This window comes from Entelurus aequoreus, linkage group LG15 (genome assembly GCF_033978785.1).
Source record: "Entelurus aequoreus isolate RoL-2023_Sb linkage group LG15, RoL_Eaeq_v1.1, whole genome shotgun sequence".
Classification (NCBI taxonomy): domain Eukaryota; kingdom Metazoa; phylum Chordata; class Actinopteri; order Syngnathiformes; family Syngnathidae; genus Entelurus; species Entelurus aequoreus.
Window position 1 is genome coordinate 41,008,952 of NC_084745.1, and position 22,687 is coordinate 41,031,638.

The window sequence follows — 22,687 nt, forward strand, 5'->3', positions numbered from 1 at the left end:
CTTAGCGTAAATTACCTGGAGTCAATTACTACTCTTATATTTCCAAGTTTACTCCATTAAGGTAATTTTGAAGTTGTTTATTATACAGTATAACCATTTATTATCGTAGGAATAATACTTCACTGGCAATACGATTCATAATACGAGCTACTTTTAGCAGATTGTACTAGCACATTTTACCATTACTGAACAGTGAAGGGTGCTAAAGTCAAACACAATTCATTCCATGATACTGGTCCTAGTTTCAGTTTTCCCCCCACAAGTAGTAGAAAGATAATGTTGCTGAGTAAACTGTATTATTAATATGTAACATTTCAACATCCTTAATCACTAGGAGTGTCCCTATACATTTTTTTCACTTCTGATACGAAACCAATATTGGAGTTTGGCAGACTGGCTGATACTGATATTGATACTTTTATGTTGTAGTGTGGAATGTTAAAAAAGGTTTGACAAGTGAAATTAGTCAAACAGAGAACAATGGTAGGTATGCAATCGCCTATCATGTTTACGTTTGTAAATGACTCGACTAAAACACAAGACAATTATTTAATTATTATGCTTATCCCCATTTTATTCTTACTTTTGCTCTATTTTGCTCTCCATCCATCATGTGGATCAGCCTGCTGGAGTTACGGCTGCAACCAAACCGAGTGCCGCCGCCGCCAAAACACGGCAGGTCTCTGCCGCTGCTGGTAGCAGTTCTGCAGCAACAACCACAAAGCGCCCCACACCCCCATCAACCACTGCCATCTCAGACAAAAAAAACACAACCACAAAGGCCCCATCGACGGCTGCTGCTGGCCCAAGGCGGCCTTCCTCCAACACTACAAGCCGCCCCTCATCGTCAGCCACCACTACTACTACAACACGTGACGTCAAACCCAAGGTATGATTTTATGGTGTAGATAAAGCAGCTAAGCAAAACATAAACAACTGCAGTTATATTCCAGAAGTCAATAAAAAAGGTGATATTGAATGTGATTAGCACAACCTAAAATGCCACAGTTTTCGGCAGCTTTTTCAGAAAGTTGCAGCAAAATGTGCAATTTTTCTAAGCTTCTTTTTTTTTTCAAATAACATTTTATCAACTTGAGAATTTATGAATTTGATATGAGTATGGATGGGAATTGATAACATTTTTACGGTTCCGATTCTGCTTAACAATTTGGTTATTTATTGGTGGTTCTCTTATTGATTCTTATTTGGAAAAAAAAAGAGAACCAAAAAGATGGATTAACATACATTTTGTTTGGTTTTGTGCCAACATGACCTTCCAAAGCCACCAGTGCGGTCTTAAAAGGCACATAGCATACAAAAACTCCTTACACTCTGATTCTGTAGACTTTAACAAAATAAAACATGTGGAAATTACACAAGAATTTTAAAAACTTTTAAGAATCTGTGTCATCTGCCTACAAAATATACCGTGCAATTAGGGATGTTACGGTATAAAAAAATCACGGTTATTGTGAAAAAATTATCACGGTTATCATTATCGCTGTAATTTTTAATCTGCTCAACATTTTTAAAAACTACTTATACTGAAATCTTCTTACAAAGTTTAAAAAAAACATTTAAAAAAACATTTAAAATGTATGTATGTACCTCAAGTACAAATTGAATATGCATATGAAAGCAACACTAGCATTATAAACAAAGTAATATAGAAGAAACACAATAATAACATAAATAATTAAAAATAAATGTGGAAATTGTGAGAGATGGCACCTGATGGCCATAAGACATAACTGCACGTTTTGTCCATACAGATCAGGGATGTCCAAAGTGCGGCCCGGGGGCCATTTGCGGCCCGCAGGTAATTTTTTAATGGCCCCACGGCCCCTTTTAAAATACGATTAAAAAATTAAAAACATAAAAAGTGGTATGAAAGACCAAACAGGTGAAATGTAACAAGAAAATGTTGCAATGTTTACTCTAATAACACAAAGCTGCCATGCAGGCTGTTTCTTTCTTTAAAAAATAATAATGAATCAAAATCAATGTTATGAATTATTTACCTATCCAAGGGTCCAATTACGTCACATTAGATATTGCACTTTGAGATATTTTTTTGGGAAAATGTTGCATATTTTGTGTTTGCCATATAAAAGATTGAGCTTTTTTTTTTTTTTTAAAGAAGGGCCTAAAACGAACAAACAAAAAACATAAACAACAATACAACGTATAATTGACGGATAGATCTGAAGTTGATCTCGAGAATATTGTGTTAAAAGTAAACAGTAAAAAAAATTTATAATTTATTTTTTAACACTTTAATGAGTAGGACCCTTTTGGTTCCCCAATAATTTTTGTGTGATTTGTTTTTAAGTGTCATATCTCAAAAAATAATAATGAATTAAAATCAATGGTGTTATGAGTTATTGACCTTTTTAAGGCTCCAATTATTATATAATCTGAAATATTCCTCTTAAAAATTTTATTGGGTGAAAATATTGCATATTTTGTGTTTTTTCCAGAAAAAAAACAGGGTTTTCTTTGACAAAAAGAGCATACGACTTAAATCTTTAAAAACGTTGTATTGACAGATAGACCTAATGTTGACCTAGAGATAATAATACTGAATAATGACACATTTTAAATATTTTTTGGACCAAAGCCCTTTGGGGTCCCCGGGATCAAGCCTGAGTGGAGACCTTAATGTATATTTTTTATACATATATTGTTTTGGTTTTTAAAATAAAAAAATATCAAAATGGCCCCCGCTTGCTTTGATTTTTCAGTGTGCGGCCCTCAGTGGAAAAAGTTTGGACACCCCTGATATAGATGAAAAAAAAAATCATGTATGAGATCTAGTCTTATACATATGACTGCATGATTATGGCCAAAATAATAAAGATTATTTGTATCAATATTATTTTGGCCATAACCATAATCAGGAGATTATCTATCATACTTCAACATCTCTAACATGTAAATGGTGTCTCTTTGCTAGGTCAGCAATGCAATTGAAAATATGTTGTCTTACCGTGGATAAATAAATATATAAATACATGTCAGCTATAGTCAGTAGATGTGTATACACATTACCCAGAAGGCTTAACGCTGTAGACTGGAAAAGGAAGTAGTCTGAGTATCACGGGAGTACGACAATTGTGTTTTTTGATCAATAAAGAGTTGATCACTGTTACACGTTGTTCCTGCTTCGTCTACAAAAGAAACAAACATACGTTTTGATTACACACTTTACGTGCGCGTTTGAGCGGCGCTCAGATACAAATTTGATTGGCCAAAATGTGCGGTCGTCAACATTGTAAGGCTGCACGTAATTTGCGGGGATTGGTTGAATTTGCGTGAATTGGCAGCATCAATATCGCACATTTCTGGAGGAACTAGCATATTACGTGGTTTACACTAACTCAATCGCCAGAGTTGTAGGAGCCATTTAAGTTTTATTTTATAAAATAATATTGTAAGAACCACAACTGATAAATAGTAATGGTGGATTATTGGGATATATGATATTCTGAGTGTTAAAAAACAACAACAATGTACATGAAACCCAAAATTGAACCACAAACTGCGACAAGATTCAAACCATGGATTAAGTGAACTGTTTCACCCTAACATGTCCCCCATAAATAATGTACTTACAGCGTGAAGAATCAGTATTTCATCCCCTGCTGGTTTAATAGGTGTAAACCCTTACAAAGATGTGAACGGTTTACAATTTGTATTTGTTTGTTTATTGTAGAGGAGCTTCTTGATAAACACAGTCGGTCATTTCTTGTATTTTTCTTTAATTGATGCACACATTGAGGTATCGATGGACACAGTATAACTCTGTGTTTTAAATGGCATCAATTCTTCAGTATCATTTGACCCAGCACTATTAAACATGACATAATCACCAAGACACTTAATTGACTTGAGTTAGTCTGATTTTTGTTGATGATTACCGATATTTATTGAAAGCATGACTAAAAGAAAACCAAGCCGACAAACAAATACTCATTTTAACAGCAGTCCAGACGCCAAACTTGATACATAAGTATTTCAAATGAACAGCGTATTCGCTAAGGAGTTGGAGTTAGAACTATTTCAATTCCATCAGTGCTACAAATAGATAGATAGTACTTTATTGATTCCTTCAGGAGAGTTCCCTCAGGAAAATTAAAATATCAGCCTCTGAACCATTGCTTAACTAGAATATTTTCTTATGAAGCACATTAACTATTTTTCATGCATATAACATTATAGACTATGTCCACACGGACAATATTTTTCACACTTTTTACTGTGTTTTGGCTCATTGTCCACATGCTAATGTGTTTTGATCCTTACAAATTGAGCAATTATGAGTAAAACTGAGTTTTTTGGCTTGTGTCATTAGAAAAGTACTACTGAATACACAACCCTTTGTTTTGATACTATTTAAATTTGAATTGATCTGCTGACCACCTAGATTTGACCGTCTTACCAGCACTTTGCCCCCCTCTTTTGGTGTCCCCCATAACTACATGTGTTGCCAGGGGGCCGATTAAAATCTCTTCATGGTGCAGCTTGTATCAGTTCATCAGTTGAATCTTTTTTTTCATCTTATATTGGTTTATCAACACCTTGTATCAGTTCATAAGTTGAATTGGGTTTACAGCATGTATCAGTTAATCAGCGTGTATCAGTTCATTAGTTGAATTGGTTTTACAGCTTGTATCGGTCCAAAAGCTTGTATCAGTTCATCAGCTTGTATCAGTTCATTAGTTGAATTGGTTTTACAGCCTCTATCAGTACATCAGTTTGTATCTGTTCTGCAGGTTTTATCAGTTCATCATCTTGAAATAGTTCATCAGTTAGTATCAATCCATCAGTTAGTATCAGTTATTTATCCTGTAGGATTCCACCAGTTATTATCAGTCCATCATCTTGTACAGTTCATCAGCTTGTATCAGTCCATCAGCTAGTATCAATTCATTAGATTGTATCAATTATTTAGCTCGTATCAGTCCATCAGCTAGTATAAGTACATCGTCTTGTATGAGCTCATCAGTCATTGTCAGTTCATCATCTTTAGGGATGCAACAGTAAACGGTATAATGATAAACTGCAATAAAATTTGAGACGGTTAGTAATACCGTTTACATTTTTAATTACAGAAAAAAATTCATTTATTAATGCATTTTAGGCAACACTGCTTACTTCCTGAAAACTGAAGTGTCGCAGCGCATGCCCACTAGAGCCGTTTGGCTCAAGCAAACACGGCGGCAACGCCACAGACTTTGCTTTGATAATGTTCCCTCTGAGTAAACTGAGCCGATCGCTTCGTTTCACTTCATTTCACTCGCTTCTACTTCCGTGGAGTCTTGGCGTGCATTTAAGAGCGCAATGCTGTTGGAGGATAAAAATATTTGATGTTGCAGTTTTATTTTGAATGTGCAACTAGCGTCCTTCCGTCAGCTGCTGGCACTGAGTTACCATGCAGCAGGCGATGTGTCGGGAACGTTGTCACAACATGTTTATAAAGTCTTTAGTTTGTTGACTGGGATGCTCAAACGTCTTTTATTTAACTGCTAACTTTGTTAGTGTTCCAATAACATCAATACCAGCTACCGTATTTTTCGGAGTATAAATCGCTCCGGAGTATAAGTCGCACCGGCCGAAAATGCATAATAAAGAAGGAAAAAAACATATATAAGTCGCGCTGGAGTATAAGTCGCATTTTTGAGGGAAATTTATTTGATAAAACCCAACACCAAGAATAGAAATTTGAAAGGCAATTTAAAATAAATAAAGAATAGTGAACAACAGGCTGAATAAGTGTACGTTATATGACGCATAAATAACCAACTGAGAACGTGCCTGGTATGTTAACGTAACATATTATGGTAAGAGTCATTCAAATAACTATAAGATATAGAACATGCTATACGTTTACCAAACAATCTGTCACTCCTAATCGCTAAATCCCATGAAATCTTATACGTCTAGTCTCTTACGTGAATGAGCTAAATAATATTATTTGATATTTTACGGTATTGTGTTAATAATTTCACACATAAGTCGCTCCTGAGTATAAGTCGCACCCCCGGCCAAACTATGAAAAAAACTGCGACTTATAGTCCGAAAAATACGGTAAATGTTTTATCTTATCGAATTGAACGGTGGCTGAGTTGTCGGTGAGGCACAAAAATTGTGTGTTTATTTTGTTTGGCTAAACTGTTGCACTGAAATACATGGTTGTTGAAAAACAAAGCTTGTTTATTTGACTTTATCTTCATTAGCCAAACTGCTTTGTGTTTTATAATGATATCAAAAAGTAAACACCATGTTTTTTACATTACTTGTGATTTTTTCATTCCACAAAGTAAATGGCAAATGGATTATACTCGTATAGCGCGTTTCTACCTACAAGGTACACGGAAGAGTTAGTGCTGCAAAGGATTCTGGGTATTTGTTCTGTTGTGTTTATATTGTGTTACGGTGCAGATGTTCTCCCGAAATGTGTTTGTCATTCTTGTTTGGTTTGGATTCACAGTGTGGCGTATATTGTAACATAGTTAAAGTTTTTTATACTGGCACCGTCAGTGTAACCTGCATCGCTGTTGATGAAGTATGTGTTGCATTCGCTCGTGTGTGCGTACAGAAGCCGCACATATCTTGTGACTGGGTCTGAACGATGTTAGAATGGATGAAAAGCGGACGTGACGATAGCTCGTAGAGTACGTTAAAGGTTAATTTGTTCAACCTTGGCCCGCGGCTTTGTTCAGTTTTAAATTTTGGCCCACTCTGTATTTGAGTTTGACACCCCTGTGTTAGATTGTTAGTATGGACATAGACTTTTATATAACAAGCTACATATTTAATGAAAGATAATTACTGTCATTTTACATGAATTTGAAAGTAATTTAAGAAAACAGAGAATGCTATGTATAATTAATTTGGTATTTTTCTGTAAAAAAAAATAGACATATACATAGTTTGTCATTACTGGCATATTACTTTAAGAACCACCACAACGGCTGCGATGGCGGAGGAAGGCTGCAGCAGAAAAGGGTCCCCAGTCGTCAATTCTGTCAAGGATCGTGTGGTGACTGTCTGTGCACCAGTCTCCCCACGTTAAACTAAGTCACGCACAGGCATCCTCCATAAAGGGATACACCCCTACCAGGAGGATCGTCATACTCGTTCGAGTGACCGCCGATGATTACTTAAAATAACAGGCGGATTGTTTATTTACAGATAATGTCTTCAATTCTACAGTTTTATAAACTATTTTAAAAAAAATACAAAAATTACAGTAGAAATTTAGAGTAAATTAACCATAAAAATAGGATTATTTTTTTTTACAGTGTACTCAAAGCGCTTTGACACTATTTTCACGTTCACCCATTCACACACTGATGGCGGGAGCTGCCATGCAAGGCCCTAACCACGACCCATCAGGAGCAAGGGTGAAGTGTCGTGCTCAAGGACACAACAGACGTGACTAGGTTGGTCGAAGCTGGTGATTGAACCAGGAACCCTCAGATTTCTGGCACGGCCACTCTGTCAACTGCGCCACGCCGTCCCCAATGGTTATTACTTTAATAACCATTCATGTGACATAGCATTTTGTTAATGATTTATGGTGTATAATTAATTCCTATACGACAAATTTCTGCTCAATCTCTCAATGGATCTGTCCCGATACAGCATGTACATGTACACACATTAGTACATGTAAATGTATGTATATATTTTAAAAAATACCTCTCTGTGAAAATGTAAAAATACAAATAAAGGCATCATGTAATACAAATTTGACACGCTGATACTATTAAAGAACAAAAACACAAATATTTGTCTTTAAATATTTAGATAACGTTAATCTATAGCATTTTCATTAGATATTAATGGATGGATGGATGATGGCGTCGCGTTCACACCCCAACACTGTTTTACCTAACATGATGAATAATCCTGATTAATAATCGTGATTACAATATTGATAAAAAATAATCTTAATTATTATTTGAAATACAATTTGCAGCCTTATGTATAGGACTAGATCACATACATGAACACTATTTTTATCTAGATGGACAAAAAGTCCAGTAACGTATTATGTCCATAAGATGTCATCTTGCGAAATTTTCACATTTATTTTTATGTATTTATAGTATTATTTTGTTTCTGCCATATTACTTTGTTTATAATGCTTGTGTTGCAAATTACATTTTCTACTTGAGGTGCATATATACATTTTGAATGTGTTGTTTGTGTTTTTTTAAAATAAAACTTGGTTAAATGATTTTAGTATAAGTAGTTTATGAAAATTTGAGCATATTTAAAATTTCCGCTATAATAATGACAACATAGATCATTTTGGTGACAATAACCGTGATAAGAAATTTTCATACCATGACATCCCTAATCATCTTGTATTTTTTAGTATCAGTCCATCAGCTTATATCAGTTCGTCATCTTTTATCAATATCAGTCTGTCAGCTTGTATTGGTCCACAAGTAGTATCAGTGTATCAGCTTGTATCAGGTCATACTTGTATCAGTCTATAAATTAATATCAGTTCATCAGCTTGCATCAGATTACCAGTTACCAGCTTGTATCAGTTTATTAGTATCAGTCCAATAGTAAGTATCCGTCCCATCAGCTTGAATCAGTTGGTGTCAGTCGATCAGCTTCTCTGTTCTTTATCTTGTATCAGTTTATCATACTGTATCAGTCCATCAGTTATTATCAGTTTGTCAGCGTGTATCATTTCATCATCTTGTATCAGTTCTTCATCGTGTATCATTCATTAAGTATCAGTCCAATAGTTAGTATCAGTCCATCACCTTGAGTCAGTTCATCAGTTAGTATCAGTTGATCTGCTTTTATCAGTTCATCATCTTGTCTGCTCATCAGTTAGTATCGCAGCATTCAGCTTATAATGGAGCATTCAGCTGTATGTCATATCACAATGATTGTTGATCATTTCGGATCAGATTTATGTTCCATTAAGTCCTTATAGTCGGTCTATTTATTTATTATAAACATATTCATAATGTTGAAAATAAGTGTATTTTGTGTTCCTATAATTGGATTTCTGTGTCATCACAACAGACTCTCGCGGAGAAGCGCCCCCCCGTGTCAAAGGCTGGTACTGCTGCCTCAAGTCAAGCAGGCTCGTCTGCCGCCATCAAAAATGGAACAACGAGCACAACATTGACCACAAGAACAACAACATCAACGCGTACGACAACATCAGCTCGCACTACCGCCCCCAAAAAGCCGCCGGGTAAGGCAGACATGTCTCCACACAAATAATGCCATGTGACGCCTGCGTGACATTAACTGACATGACATATTTCTAGAAAGCTGATTTGACATGTTTTCCCCACTTGCTGTGTGATGTATAAAATGTACAAAGTCGTGGAGCTTACAGAAAAGAAGACAAGTTTGTTTGTGTGGGTAAATAGATGCATTTTAAAAAGACAATTGTGGTTATGATCTTTGGACGGCGTGGCGAAGTTGGTAGAGTGGCCGTGCCAGCAATCGGACGGTTGCTGGTTACTGGGGTTCAATCCCCACCTTCTACCATCCTAGTCACGTCCGTTGTGTCCTTGAGCAAGACACTTCACCCTTGCTCCTGATGGCTGCTGGTTAGCGCCTTGCATGGCAGCTCCCGCCATCAGTGTGTGAATGTGTGTGTGAATGGGTGAATGTGGAAATACTGTCAAAGCGCTTTGAGTACCTTGAAGGTGGAAAAGCGCTATACAAGTATAACCCATTTATCATTTATTTATTTATTTCAGCCTCGAAGACAGACAGCCAATCAGGTGTGGAGAAGAAGCCCAGCACTCTAAAAACCTCCACAGGTATAACGTTCTTTTTTTGTCATCTGTAGAAAATGGATGGATGGATGTGTACAATTAATTATATTAAAGTCCACAGACTAAACATAATAATAAATAATAATGGGTTGTTACTTACAAGGTCTGACGAGAAACAAAGAAGTATAACACATACACTCATCATAGGTATTATCTGCAAACTCCTGTTGGGCTCTTAGTGATTTGCAACATTCTGTTTCCAGGATGGACTAACTAACAACATTTGTGTGCACAATTTACACTGCAGTAGAGAAAATCCTACTTGACACATGGTCAGATTTATACTTAAAGGCTCAAATATACTCAGTATACCTCAGTTTTTGTTAGTCATTAATTTTGAAAGGTCAAACACAAACAGAATTGTACGGAAACCAAAGTATGTTTTTGCATCAGAAATAATGTAAATCAAATGAATTTGTTTAAGACACCCACACATATTACCATTTAACACACTTTAAAGTGCATCCAAAAAGTATTCAGTGCTTCACTTTTTCCATCCTTTGTTAAAGCCTTGTTTCAAAATTGAAAAAAAAAATTGTTTGTCATCAACATTTCACACACAATAACCCATAATGACAATGTGAAAAGCTTTTTTAGATATCATTGCAAATTGATTACAAATTTTAAAAAAACTACAAAATCTAATCAAAAGTGAGCTCATGTTTCAACTGATCATCCTTGAGATGTTCCTACAGCCTAATTTGAGCACACCTGTGGTAAATTTAGTTGGTTGGACGTGATTTGGAAAGGCACACACCTGTCTATATATAAGGTCCCACACTTGACAGTGCATGCCAGAGCACAAACCAAGCGTGAAGTCAAGATATTCAAGGAATGGCTTCAGGACAACTCTGTAAATGTCTTTGTCCCAGCCAGAGCCCAGACTTGAATCTCTGGAGATATCTGAAAATGGCTGCGCACCGACGCTTCCCATCCAACCTGGTGGAGCTTGAGAGGTGCTGCAAAGAGGAATGGGCCAAACTGCCCAAAGATAGGTGTGCCAAGCTTGTGGCCTTGTATTCCAAAATACTTGAGGCTGTAATTGCTGCCAAAGGTGCATCAACAAAGTATTGAGCAAAGGCTGTGAATACTAATGTACAATAAATGTGCTTTTTTTGTTTGTTTAAAAAAACAAACAAAAAAACTTTTGAAAATGTCATTATGGGGTATTTTGTGTGAATTTTGAGGACAAAAATTAATGTGTTCCATTTTGGAATTTGGCTTTAACGTAACAAAATGTGGAAAAAGTGAAGCATTATGAATACTTTCCGGATGCACTGTATATGTAATGATAATGATAAACAATGTGAAATAGGCACGGCAAGGCAAGGCAACTTTTCATACACAAGGCAGACTCAAAGTGATTCACAGCACAACATGTGGGACAACAAAGTGAAATGAAAGAAAATAAAAGCAAAATCAAAATTAAAATGCAGACAATAAAAAATAAAAACAGTGCGGACGTTAAAAGTTAAAAGATTAAAAGATTTATCTAAATGCTAAGGTGATAATAAAAGTTTTCAGTCTAGTTTTAAAAGTAGTCTGAGTTGGGGAAAGTCTGACATCTTCAGCTATTTGTTGCATAGTGACTGAATGATGCTCTCCCTTGATTTGAGTTTACTCTGGGAACCGCTAACAGATTGGTCTCAGAAGATCTTAGTGATCTAGAGGGCTTATATAGTGGGAGCATATCAGTAATATACTTCGGCCCTAGACCATGTAGTGATTTATATGTGAGCAGGAGGATTTTAAAATCAATTCTCTGAAGTACAGGGAGCCAATGTAAGGATTTAAGAATTGGTGTAATATGCTCACATTTTTTGGTCTTTGTTAGAACTCTAGCAGCAGCGTTCTGAACAAGCTGTAGCTGCCTGACAGTTTTTTTGGGAATACCTGCAAGGAGACCATTACAATAGTCTAGCCTACTGGTAATAAAGGCATGTACAAGTTTTTCTAAGTCTTGAGCTGACATGAGCCCTCTAAGTCTTGTTACATTTTTGAGGTGATAGTAGGCCGATTTTGTTACTACTTTACTGTAATATATAAATGATAATTGAAAATGTATAAATGAATATGCAACATCACTTTTAACTTTATTGAAGATGGCTAGGTGGTAGAGCGCCAGGCTTTAATACATGTAGCGAAGCCTGCTTTTTTGCTCCCCTAAAGTCTCTCTGCAAAATGCTTAATGCATACCGTTGTTACCGCTTTTTTTTTGGTCAGCAATCTGTTCCGAAAGGTCTTTGAAGACAGAATCGTACGAAAACCAAAGCAATTTCTTTTTACCATAAAAAACAATGGAAATCAAATGTATCTGTTCCAGACACCTACAAATACTGTATGAACACAAGACACATTCTATAGAAAAGTACTCAGAAAGCATATATATACCTCTGCCAGGCAGTAGCTCCCAATAGTAAAGAATCTGAAAAAAAATAATCCAGACAGTAATCCGGATAAACCACCAAAATCTAATCATTTTTTCAAATCCATTTCTGACATTTTCTGAAATTTTAAAATCAACTCATATCTTTTTGAGTTATGTTGTGAACTAACTAACAGAAAAACAAACCCCAGCGATTACATATATATAATTTTGCAGTTAATAAAAAAAAGTATAGAAACTAACTTGCCAAGATGTTATCTGTTTGGACAATCTATTCCACGGAGCGGTATGCAAGCAAACTGACAGGTTTGGTACATCAATCAATCAATCAATGTTTATTTATATAGCCCTAAATCACAAGTGTCTCAAACACAACGACATCCTCGGTACAGAGCCCACATAAGCACATGAAATGTTTGGCTGTGCAATAATTGAGGAAAACAGGGGCAAAATCTACCATGAAAAATTAAATCATATGGTAAGTGGGGCGTAAGAAAACCAAGGTACTATTGTGTTTCCAGAAATAGTCTGACCGTGAACTTTCTCCCGCTTTCATACTTTGCATACATTTTAGCCCGTGTCGTTCTTTCCTCTGATGTCTCAGGGACTACAAACAGATAAATTGACATCATAGCAATGTAAGAACTGTAATCAGGAATTGTAGCATGAACACACACGCACACACACACACACACACACACACACACACACACACACGGTCCCCCCATAACAATGCTCGAAGGCTCAGAAAGTGAAAGAAGGGTTAAAAAGAGTTTGTTGCTCCAAGTTAAAACCTCAACACTGCAAGCAAAGGATTACTGTCCTGCTGACAGCAGTTCACAGCTCCTGTTGATACAGTCTTAGTTTGTCTAATCTGCATGGATTCTTACAGTCAGGGAAATAACACTTGAACGATGCGGAACCAAAGGGAGGATTTCCTCCATTAAACACGTCTTAGCAGAAGCTGGAGACGTGCAAAGTTTCCCAGGACGGATTATCAGCAGGACACGCTCAGCATAACTGCCCTATTATTGACTGTATATGCACAGTAACTAACACAAAGGAAATACATGTGTATGAACCTGCTGACATTTTCTGATAATTATGTCGGATGTCAGCAAAAAAATAATATTGTTTGATATCCGCTTGCATCTGAAATGTCCGATACAAGCAGTGTAAAAAGCTGGACAGCAAGTTCATATCTAAATGTTTTCCAATAAGCACACAAGATTGGTCTTTTCTTGTATTTTGGTCAAGTCATTTACAAAAAGTAAACATGATAGGCTACTAGAAGCTAGCAGCTACCCAACAGCTAAGCATACAATAGCACACAGGCTAAACATACGTAACAAGTGTCCTTTATTGAATAATATTGCAGTCTAAAACTACACATTTGTCAATATAACCAAGTATCGTTGCATATTACTTACACATACAAAGTCTCCAAGGCAGAAGCGTATTGGAAAGTATCCAGTAACAAATGTGTCCGCATTGTTCGACTTACTGCGTCATGATCTTAACTATGAGTCGCAGATATATAAGTTGTGAAATAAGTTATTCACACAGAAATATTTTGTAAATGTTTATTTAAATAACTTAATGGTTTCCGTACCGCTGATTAAAAAAAAAAAAAAATAGAAGTTATCGTCATGGACCCACTACCTGTGAAAACTAGCTCTTCAATCAGCTAAACAGACTCAATAACTCCACGGTGATGTTTTGGTGAATTTACTGAGGAAATTGTGAAAGTGAAACAATAGAAAAAAAATAAATGCCATTGTAAGTCAATAATACTAACGCAGACACTCGTAAACGTGTTAGCATATTAGCTAATGTTAACGACACCAGCTTGAATACATTACAATACCTATAAAAAAAAATACCATCAATGTGGCGGTTTAGTATTAGTAAGTAAGAATAGTTTTAGTTATATTGTTAAACATAAAAATGTTGCTTAGAGTGATGAATAAAAAAAAAACATACGGGTAGAAGCGGTATGAATAATTAGTAGATGGAACGGCACTTGTAATTCCAGTTCAAGGCACTAAACAGAATTAAATACTGTAGATGCTCAACTTTCAGCACCTGCAGTGAGCGAACTCGTCCAAAATATGGCATCATAGCAAAAACAATAACACATCTTTTCAAAACATTATTGCCGTTAGTGAAGAAAAATCCATCAATTAGCCTTACTGTTTGTAAGACGCAGGGCTCAAAGCATATGAAAAAAGTAGTGGCTTATAGTCCGGAAAATACTGTATTTCACTTGATCAAACCTTTTAACATTCCACACTACAAAATAATAAAAGTATGAACTGTGATTTGTGCCGAGATCGTATCGGATTTAATATCGGTATTGGTCAATACGCAAGGATCTTAAAACCTAATCGTATCAAAGGTAAAAAAAAAAAAGTTGTATCAACAACCTTAATTCTTACTTCAATGTGGAGGAGCATTGCAACACTGTCATCTAGACATGCACACGTTAGTATCATTGTATTGATGATTAGACGTTATTGCTTGCATGTTATGAGTATTTTCATATTCCACTAATATGATATTGTTTCAACATCCTAAGACCTTCTATTCTGCTTACCTTCCTCACACTTGGTAGCTGATTCCACCAAACCTAAGACCACCACAACAACAACAACTCGGACTTCCAGTTCCACTGCGACCGCTGCCTCGCGCGCACGAGCCGCAGCCACCAAAGCGAGCTTACCTTCCACCACTGCAGTACCGGAGAAGAAGCCAGCAGTACCTCGTGTTCCAAGGACCACATCTTCAGCAGCAGCAGCAGCTACCAGCACCAGCAGCTCCTCCAGGACTACAGCTCGTCTTGGAACTTCATCAGCGCCTGACATCAAGAACGTTCGCTCTAAGATCGGCTCTACGGACAACATGAAGCACCAACCAGGCGGTGGAAAGGTTAGTTGTACACACTAATCTGATGACTACAAACTTAACTTTTGATTTATTTAATGCGTTATTCTTTTAACCAAATAAATAATTCCAGTAATTACAAATTGTTACATATATAATTGTATTTTATAAGCAAGAGATATTTTCTTCTTTCTTCTTGTAGTAATGTATTTGTGTGCATTTACTTTGCATTATTTGACCTAATTTGTCTCTCATTTTCCGGAAAGTTTCCCTTATTTTGAAATAAAAATGTGTGCTTTAAATGCACATAGATTTAGCAATAGCATTTTTGTTTGGTCACCAGAAAAAATTGAAGATTCAAAGTAAAAATGAAACAAGTGAAACTTTAAATGTGATTCTTAAATTAAATTTTTTTTAAAAAGTATAATTTGCATCGATACCAATGCTGCGCTGTTCTAAACAACAAATTAAAATATAACTTTATAATTACATTCATATTGTTCAGCTATAGAACAAAGTCCTCACCCTCTACATTCTGATTGTTTTAGTTTGCTTATTTTACATAACCATCTCCTGCTCCATCCCCTATGCATTCATTGCTTATCATTATACAGTAATACATTCCCTACCAAACATTACCATTGCATTACATTTGCCTACCCTTACGTTATAATACAGTTACCTACCAAAGATTAGCATCACATTACAATTACCAACTATTGCCTTTCAATTTAAATAAATGATAAATGGGTTGTACTTGTATAGCGCTTTTCTACCTTCAAGGTACTCAAAGCGCTTTGACAGTAGTTCCACATTTACCCATTCACACACACATTCACACACTGATGGCTTTTTTTAATTTATTTATATGTTATTATTATTTATTTTTATATATTTATTATTATTATTAATATTTATTATATGTTATTATTATATGTTATTTAATAAATTTTTTAATTTAATGGTCATTTCCTACCAAACATTACCATTACCTAAATTACATCGGTTTTCTCCAGCTTCCAACCTTTCTGGAAAGAATTTACTGTTGTAGTCGTAGTACTATAGTACTTGGACAGGAGCGAGGCTTGCATTTCTTAGGAGGTTTTTGCTCCACATGCCTCCTAAAAGAACGTTCTGCTCCACATGCCTTCTAAAAGAACATTCTGCTTTATTGTGATTCCCACAAATTGATGGCACTGCAACGTGTTTAATATTTTGCAAGGAATGTAATCACATGTTTGAACTTCAAAATTCTGAATATAATTATTTTATGTTAGTAATAAAACTTGGTGAAGGAAAATCATCAATAACATGTTATGCAACAAGGGTCAGTCCAAATCTTCACACTAATAAATAATGTATATCGACGCAACAACTCTAATTGACATATTTGAGAAATTGAGTGTTCTGTCTCAATTTTTTAGCTCGTCTTTAAACTTTCAGTAAGAACCTTCTTGCTTTTTAATGCACATACTATACAATTGAGTATACTGCTAAAGCAGGGCTCTCTGAAGAGCGGCACATTTTTTTTGTTGACCTGTGGCTTTTTGTAAAAAAAATTAACTTACTAATAGGAGTGTTCCAATCCGATATTGGTCCTGTGTCATCAAAAAAGTATGTTTGTAAAATACAGTACAGGTCAAACGTTTGGACACACCTTCTCATTCAATGTGTTTTCTTTATTATCATGACTATTTACATTCACTGAAGGCATCAAAACTATGAATGAACACATGTAGAGTTATGTATTTAACAAAAAAAGGTGAAATAACTGAAAACATGTTTTATATTCTAGTTTCTTCAAAATAGCCACCCTTTGTTCTGACTACTTTTTCGCACACTCTTGGTAATCTAGTGTAATCAGATCCGCGTGTGTGTTTTAAGCTGTGTGTCCGTATAATAATTTGTCTTTGTGTAAAAAAAATATCTGCCGTGTCCGTGTTTCGATCGGCGTGTGTGTAAAATAAAATGTGTGTTTGTGCGTATTTAGACGTGTGCGAAGCAGGAAGTCTATTAGCTGTCTTTTTACACGTGACGTTTGCGACACTTCCGTCTGTACAGCGATTTGGACATGTAAAAGGATTTGTCTGTAACTCCCCCTTGCCTTTCCTTATACTCACCACTAGTTGGCGCCTTGCAGCCACTCACACAACTTAAAACACACAGGTGGATCTGATTACACACACACAGAGATTGAAATACAGACACACACATTAGTCCACAGACATGTGAACTGCATTGCACACGCACAGATTGAGATACGTGTTTGCAAATAATTTTGCAACAATAATACTTTCATAGTTAATTAACATTTAATGTCCTCCTATAAACACACTAAGTTGATATTTTCTTGTATTTTAGTCAAGTAATTTACGAAAGGTAAACATTGTAGGCTATAGGCTACTAGAAGCTAGCAGTTACACAATAGCACACAAGCTAGACATATGTAATAAGTGTCCGTAATTGAACAATATTGATGTCTAAAACAGCATATTACTTACACACACACAAAGTCTCCAAGGCAGAAGTGTATTAGAAAGTACACAGTCACAAACGTGTCCACATCATTTAAAGGCCTACTGAAATGCGATTTTCTTATTTAAACGGGGATAGCAGGTCCATTCTATGTGTCATACTTGATCATTTCGCGACATTGCCATATTTTTTCTGAAGGATTTAATAGAGAACATCGACGATTAAGTTTGCAACTTTTGGTCGATGATAAAAAAAAACCTTGCCTGTACTGGAAGTAGCGTGACGTCACAGGTTGTGGAGCTCCTCACATCTGCACATTGTTTATAATCATGGCCACCAGCAGCGAGAGCGATTCGGACCGAGAAAGCGGTCATTAATTTGAGCAAGGATGAAAGATTTGTGGATGAGGAAAGTGAGAGTGAAGGATTAGAGGGCAGTGGAAGCGATTCAGATAGGGAAGATGCTGTGAGAGGCGGGTGGGACCTGATATTCAGCTGGGAATGACTAAAACAGTAAATAAACACAAGACATATATATATACTCTATTAGCCACAACACAACCAGGCTTATATTTAATATGCCACAAATTAATACCGTATAACAAACACCTCCCCCCTCCCGTCCATATAACCCGCCAATACAAATTAAACACCCGCACAACACACTCAATCCCACAGCCCAAAGTACCGTTCACCTCCGCAAAGTTCATACAGCACATATATTTCCCCAAAGTTACGTACGTGACATGCACATAGCGGCACGCACGTACGGGCAAGCGATCAAATGTTTGGAAGCCGCAGCTGCGTACTCACGGTACCTCATATCCAACTCAAAGTCCTCCTGGTAAGAGTCTCTATTGTCCCAGTTCTCCACAGGCCAATGGTAAAGCTTGACTGTCATCTTTCTGGAATGTAAACAATGAAACACCGGCTACGTGTTTGTGTTGCTGCAGCCGGCCGCTAATACACCGCTTCCCACCTACAGCTTTCTTCTTTGCTGTCTCCATTGTTCATTGAACAAATTGCAAAAGATTCACCAACACAGATGTCCAGAATACTGTGGAATTTTGCGATGAAAACAGACGACTTAATAGCTGGCCACAATGCTGTCCCAAAATGTCCTCTACAATCCGTGACGTCACGCGCAGGCGTCATCATACCGAGACGTTTTCAGCAGGATATTTCGCGCAAAATTTAAAATTGCACTTAGTAATCTAACCCGGCCGTATTGGCATGTCTTGCAATGTTAAGATTTCATCATTGATATATAAACTATCAGATTGCGTGGTCGGTAGTAGTGGGTTTCAGTAGGCCTTTAACTTACGCATCATGAGCTTAACTTCATGAAATATTGTGACCACTAGTTGTCGCCAAAAACAATTATCACTCTACTTCAATTTAAAGACTGCATAATCATTCCAGACGAATATTAATAAATAGATTAGTGTTTTTCAAACCTACCATCGTTCTCTGTTTGACTAATTGTATTTGATCAAACCCTTTCTAACATTCCTCACTACAAAATAATAAAATGGCTGATTCCTGCTGATATTGTATAGAATATTGCAGTGTAGGTTGAGATTAGCATTGACATGAATCGAATGAATGATTGTTTAATCCCACATTGGAAGTAGTTGAGGCAAAAGGAAAAACACAACTAAAGAAATAACACTTCAGGCAGCATTGTTCTGCTCATTAGCAAGGAAACAGGAGCAAAGAACATTTGAAGAAAACAATTTAAAATATTGTCTGACAAAAATAATAGTGTATTACTGAATTTATTGTTGGTTGCTCATTGTTCTTGCGCTAAACAGTGATCAATTTGTGGAACTACAAACGTTTTAGAGTCAACTATATACAGTAGCAAAGTAATACTTACGGTGACATTGGGGCAACAATCAAAAGTGTTCGTCCGCTTCCTCTTCTTGCTGTCATGAGGTGTTGTTGACACGGGGTGGACATGTCTTCCCAGGTGTCAGCAGCCTCTAAGAGCAGAGGTCTGGCCTCCAAAGAAACAAGCCAGGTCAAAGTGAGTTCCCTCCATCTTCCCCATCATCAACACAAACTCCCCTTTTCTCTCCACAAATTCCTTTTCTTTTCTATATATTTTGCTTAATTTTTACAATTCCTTTTACAATTGCTATCATGTTTGTCCTCATCTTTTGTTGGTAAATATTTGTTTGCCAAAACATCTTCGGGTTCTGCTTTCCTTCTATCACAAACACAAGAGTCTTTCTTCTGGGTAAAGTTTTAATCATGGCCATCATGGAATTGAACCGTGATCTACTGATTAAAAGCCTAATCTGTCTTTTAATAGACAACAAAAAGTTAGGAATATGTGGCAGGTGCTGATGACAATCTAAGGTCAGTGGCCTCTTCCGTCTGAGAACTTCCTGTTTGAAGGCTGGCGATGGCGAGATATAGTTCAGCAATTGTTAGGTGTTTAGTTGGGGTGCCAGAAAAAAAAAATTCCCATATGAGTTGCGATTCTTATTTATTATGATTCTGAAGCAAATCAAAATTTTCAATTATCGATTTTTGAAAAGACATCTCTGGGCAGAATACTTCATACGTCAGGAGCCAAGAGAAGCTTTTGTAACTTGTTTTGAAAAGGTTTTATTATCATTTACATACCGAAAATATTGTGAGAATCGGTTTAAATTAAGAGTTGTTTCTGAATTGAATAGTCACCCCGATAATTGAAATCATATTAATTCCTGAGTAATATTCACATTCCTAATGTTTAGGGATGAGTCCGTGAAATCCCCAATCCCATCAGGGACACTTCTGGTAAAAAAAAATAATAACTATAATGATAAAAAGTGTCTCAACCTGTCCCAGAAACGTGTCTTTTCCTCACTCAACAGGGCTGTTGGAAGTTTGCTTGATGTTAGAAAACTAGAACCGCCTAAATGTAAGATAATCAGTGTAAATGATATGTCATGTTTATTCAGCACCGGTTCACAAAAGAACATTACACAAAAAGCAGGTCTACAACCACACTTGTCATTAAGGACAGAACAATATAAGACAAATATCTAAACCACTCGGTTGACCTGACGCGGTTCGGAGCGCGTGTGTTGTTTGGATCATGTTTATATTTCTCTGCCCGTTAACAATCACTTTGTATCATAGGGCCCTATGGTTTACGCGTTAACAGAATCCCGGAATGGGCCAATAAAAATGGAATTAACTATTTAACGCAGAACGTCACGGAAATTGACGTAATGTGACTGAAATGCTTTATCTTTATTAAGTTAATGATAACTTGGCAGATCTGAATACTATAGTTTGAACACCAAATAAGTGATGTTTCTCTTCTTCTATTTTAAAGCATGTAAACTTATTGTTACAATATTGTGTTCCATTAGACTCAAAATAGTGGACAAAATTGTATTAATAAATGTAAGACTTTTTGCAGTGAATTCAACGGTCAGAGCTTTAGAAGAAATGTTTAAGTTTTATTGTATTAGATATTTTTGTAAAAAAACTATTAGTCATGGTGGATTATTGGGATATGATATTCTGGGTGTGTACACTGACCCGAACACTGTGTCATAAAACTGTAATAAGAATGGTTCCACCTATATTCCTCATACATGAACGTTTTACAGAACTGCGGGCTGCAGTGTGTTGCTATGGTAATAGCTCAGTATCAACAAACTTGACCAGGTAACCAGAAGAGCACAACTCATAGCACTTAAATTCACAATTGAGAGTAGCATATGTCATGAAACAAAACTTGCTTAGTTTAGCTTAGTTTAAAGGTTAATATTTGCCGTTCCAACGGTAAAAATGTCCTTCGCCTTTCGCTAGAACTCACATTTACACTTGCCAGGTCTAGTACCACCCTTCCAAGAGCCCTCACCCATCCCGGATAGTAAGTCTATACTGCAAGCTGTACACTGACAACTCTCAAGTATATCCAAGATTGCTTTTTATTGTATTGTCTTTTGACAAGTTAGTAAAATAGTTGCTAAAATCTTGGGCACTGTATTGGTCCTTGTACTAAGGGACAGGTATACTAATCGATTCATTAAGAAATATACTGTTGATTACTTATGTCATGAAGTCATTGAGGCGGTTTGAGCTCAGTTTTAACTTGCATGCGCTGTAAAGATGATCAAACATGACGTCACCTATTCACCATCGTCATGGCAAGTTCCTCAGGCAGAATTATTCTGGCAACAAAGCAAGAGTATGGAACATTCATAGAAAAATCCAAATGGAAATATTTGAAGTATTCACAATGTTGAGATCTAGGATGACATGGTTGAACATTATGTAATTAGAAATGCATATTTTAGTTAGTAGTCACTTTCTGGTTGATGGAGGACAGTTTATTGCCAAACTAAAAGGCAGGAAGTTCTATTTGATATCACAACGAGCAGGGAGTCTCGTGCTGCATCTTTTCTACCCTTTTTAACTCTACTTTGTTGGTGACCTCTGATCTACTCTCTTCTTTCTGAACACCTTCCAACTCCTTTTCTTCTCCTCTCCTCCGTCTTGTGCTGCTCTGCTGGTTCAATTCAGGTTCAGATAGTCTCCAAAAAACTGGACTTCAGTCATGTGGGCGCACGCTTGGGCTCCAAGGACAATATGAAGCATGTTCCTGGTGGAGGGAATGTAAGTACAGTTTGGTTTGCTAACGCTATCGGGAAGCGGAAGCCAACTGATGAAAGGTTGACTTGGAGAGATGCTGTTGAAAATTGTCAGCACGCAAATATCGTGTCAACTCTTGGCTCATTTAAGTGTCAATAACCCGTATATGTTGACCAATTTATCAAATCGTGATCCACCATGTTCTTGTTATTACTTAAAATGAGCTCGACATACACGGTCAACATAACATTTGAGAAGGGGTTATTTAAAAACGTTTTCAAAGACAAACTAAACATTCCAGTCATCATGGATTCAATGCCTTGAAAATATGATGACATGAACGAATTAGCATATTCACAAGCAAACTAAATATTTTATCCCCTCTTCTCAGTTCCTCCAGGAATTCGCCATGTCACAATGAAGTCAATTTAACTCAACCTGTGAATTATGCACAGCATTGCAATTTTGTCTAATGCCCGCAACCAATTTCTCTCTGAGGGGCGCTCAACACG

General features: G+C 36.5%; 2 protein-coding genes across 7 annotated transcripts in view; one reads left to right on the forward strand and one right to left on the reverse strand.

Moving 5' to 3' along the window:
- LOC133630153 (microtubule-associated protein 4) overlaps positions 1 to 22,687 on the forward strand; it is a 240,221-nt gene that overhangs the window by 198,382 nt on the left and 19,152 nt on the right. For 4 of the 5 annotated variants that reach the window (XM_062021524.1, XM_062021525.1, XM_062021526.1 and 1 more), the window contains 6 exons: positions 623 to 889; positions 9,061 to 9,235; positions 9,753 to 9,815; positions 14,831 to 15,144; positions 19,546 to 19,602; positions 22,107 to 22,199. In XM_062021524.1, the coding sequence (XP_061877508.1) occupies positions 623 to 889; positions 9,061 to 9,235; positions 9,753 to 9,815; positions 14,831 to 15,144; positions 19,546 to 19,602; positions 22,107 to 22,199 (969 nt within the window). The remainder of the gene's footprint in view (positions 1 to 622; positions 890 to 9,060; positions 9,236 to 9,752; positions 9,816 to 14,830; positions 15,145 to 19,545; positions 19,603 to 22,106; positions 22,200 to 22,687) is intronic. The other variant, XM_062021527.1, reaches the window with a different exon arrangement.
- Positions 21,592 to 22,687, reverse strand: part of LOC133630158 (uncharacterized) — a 64,025-nt gene continuing 62,929 nt past the window's right edge. For both annotated transcript variants that reach the window (XM_062021549.1, XM_062021547.1), the window contains exon 16: positions 21,592 to 22,185. The gene's annotated coding sequence lies outside the window, so the exon portion shown is untranslated. The remainder of the gene's footprint in view (positions 22,186 to 22,687) is intronic.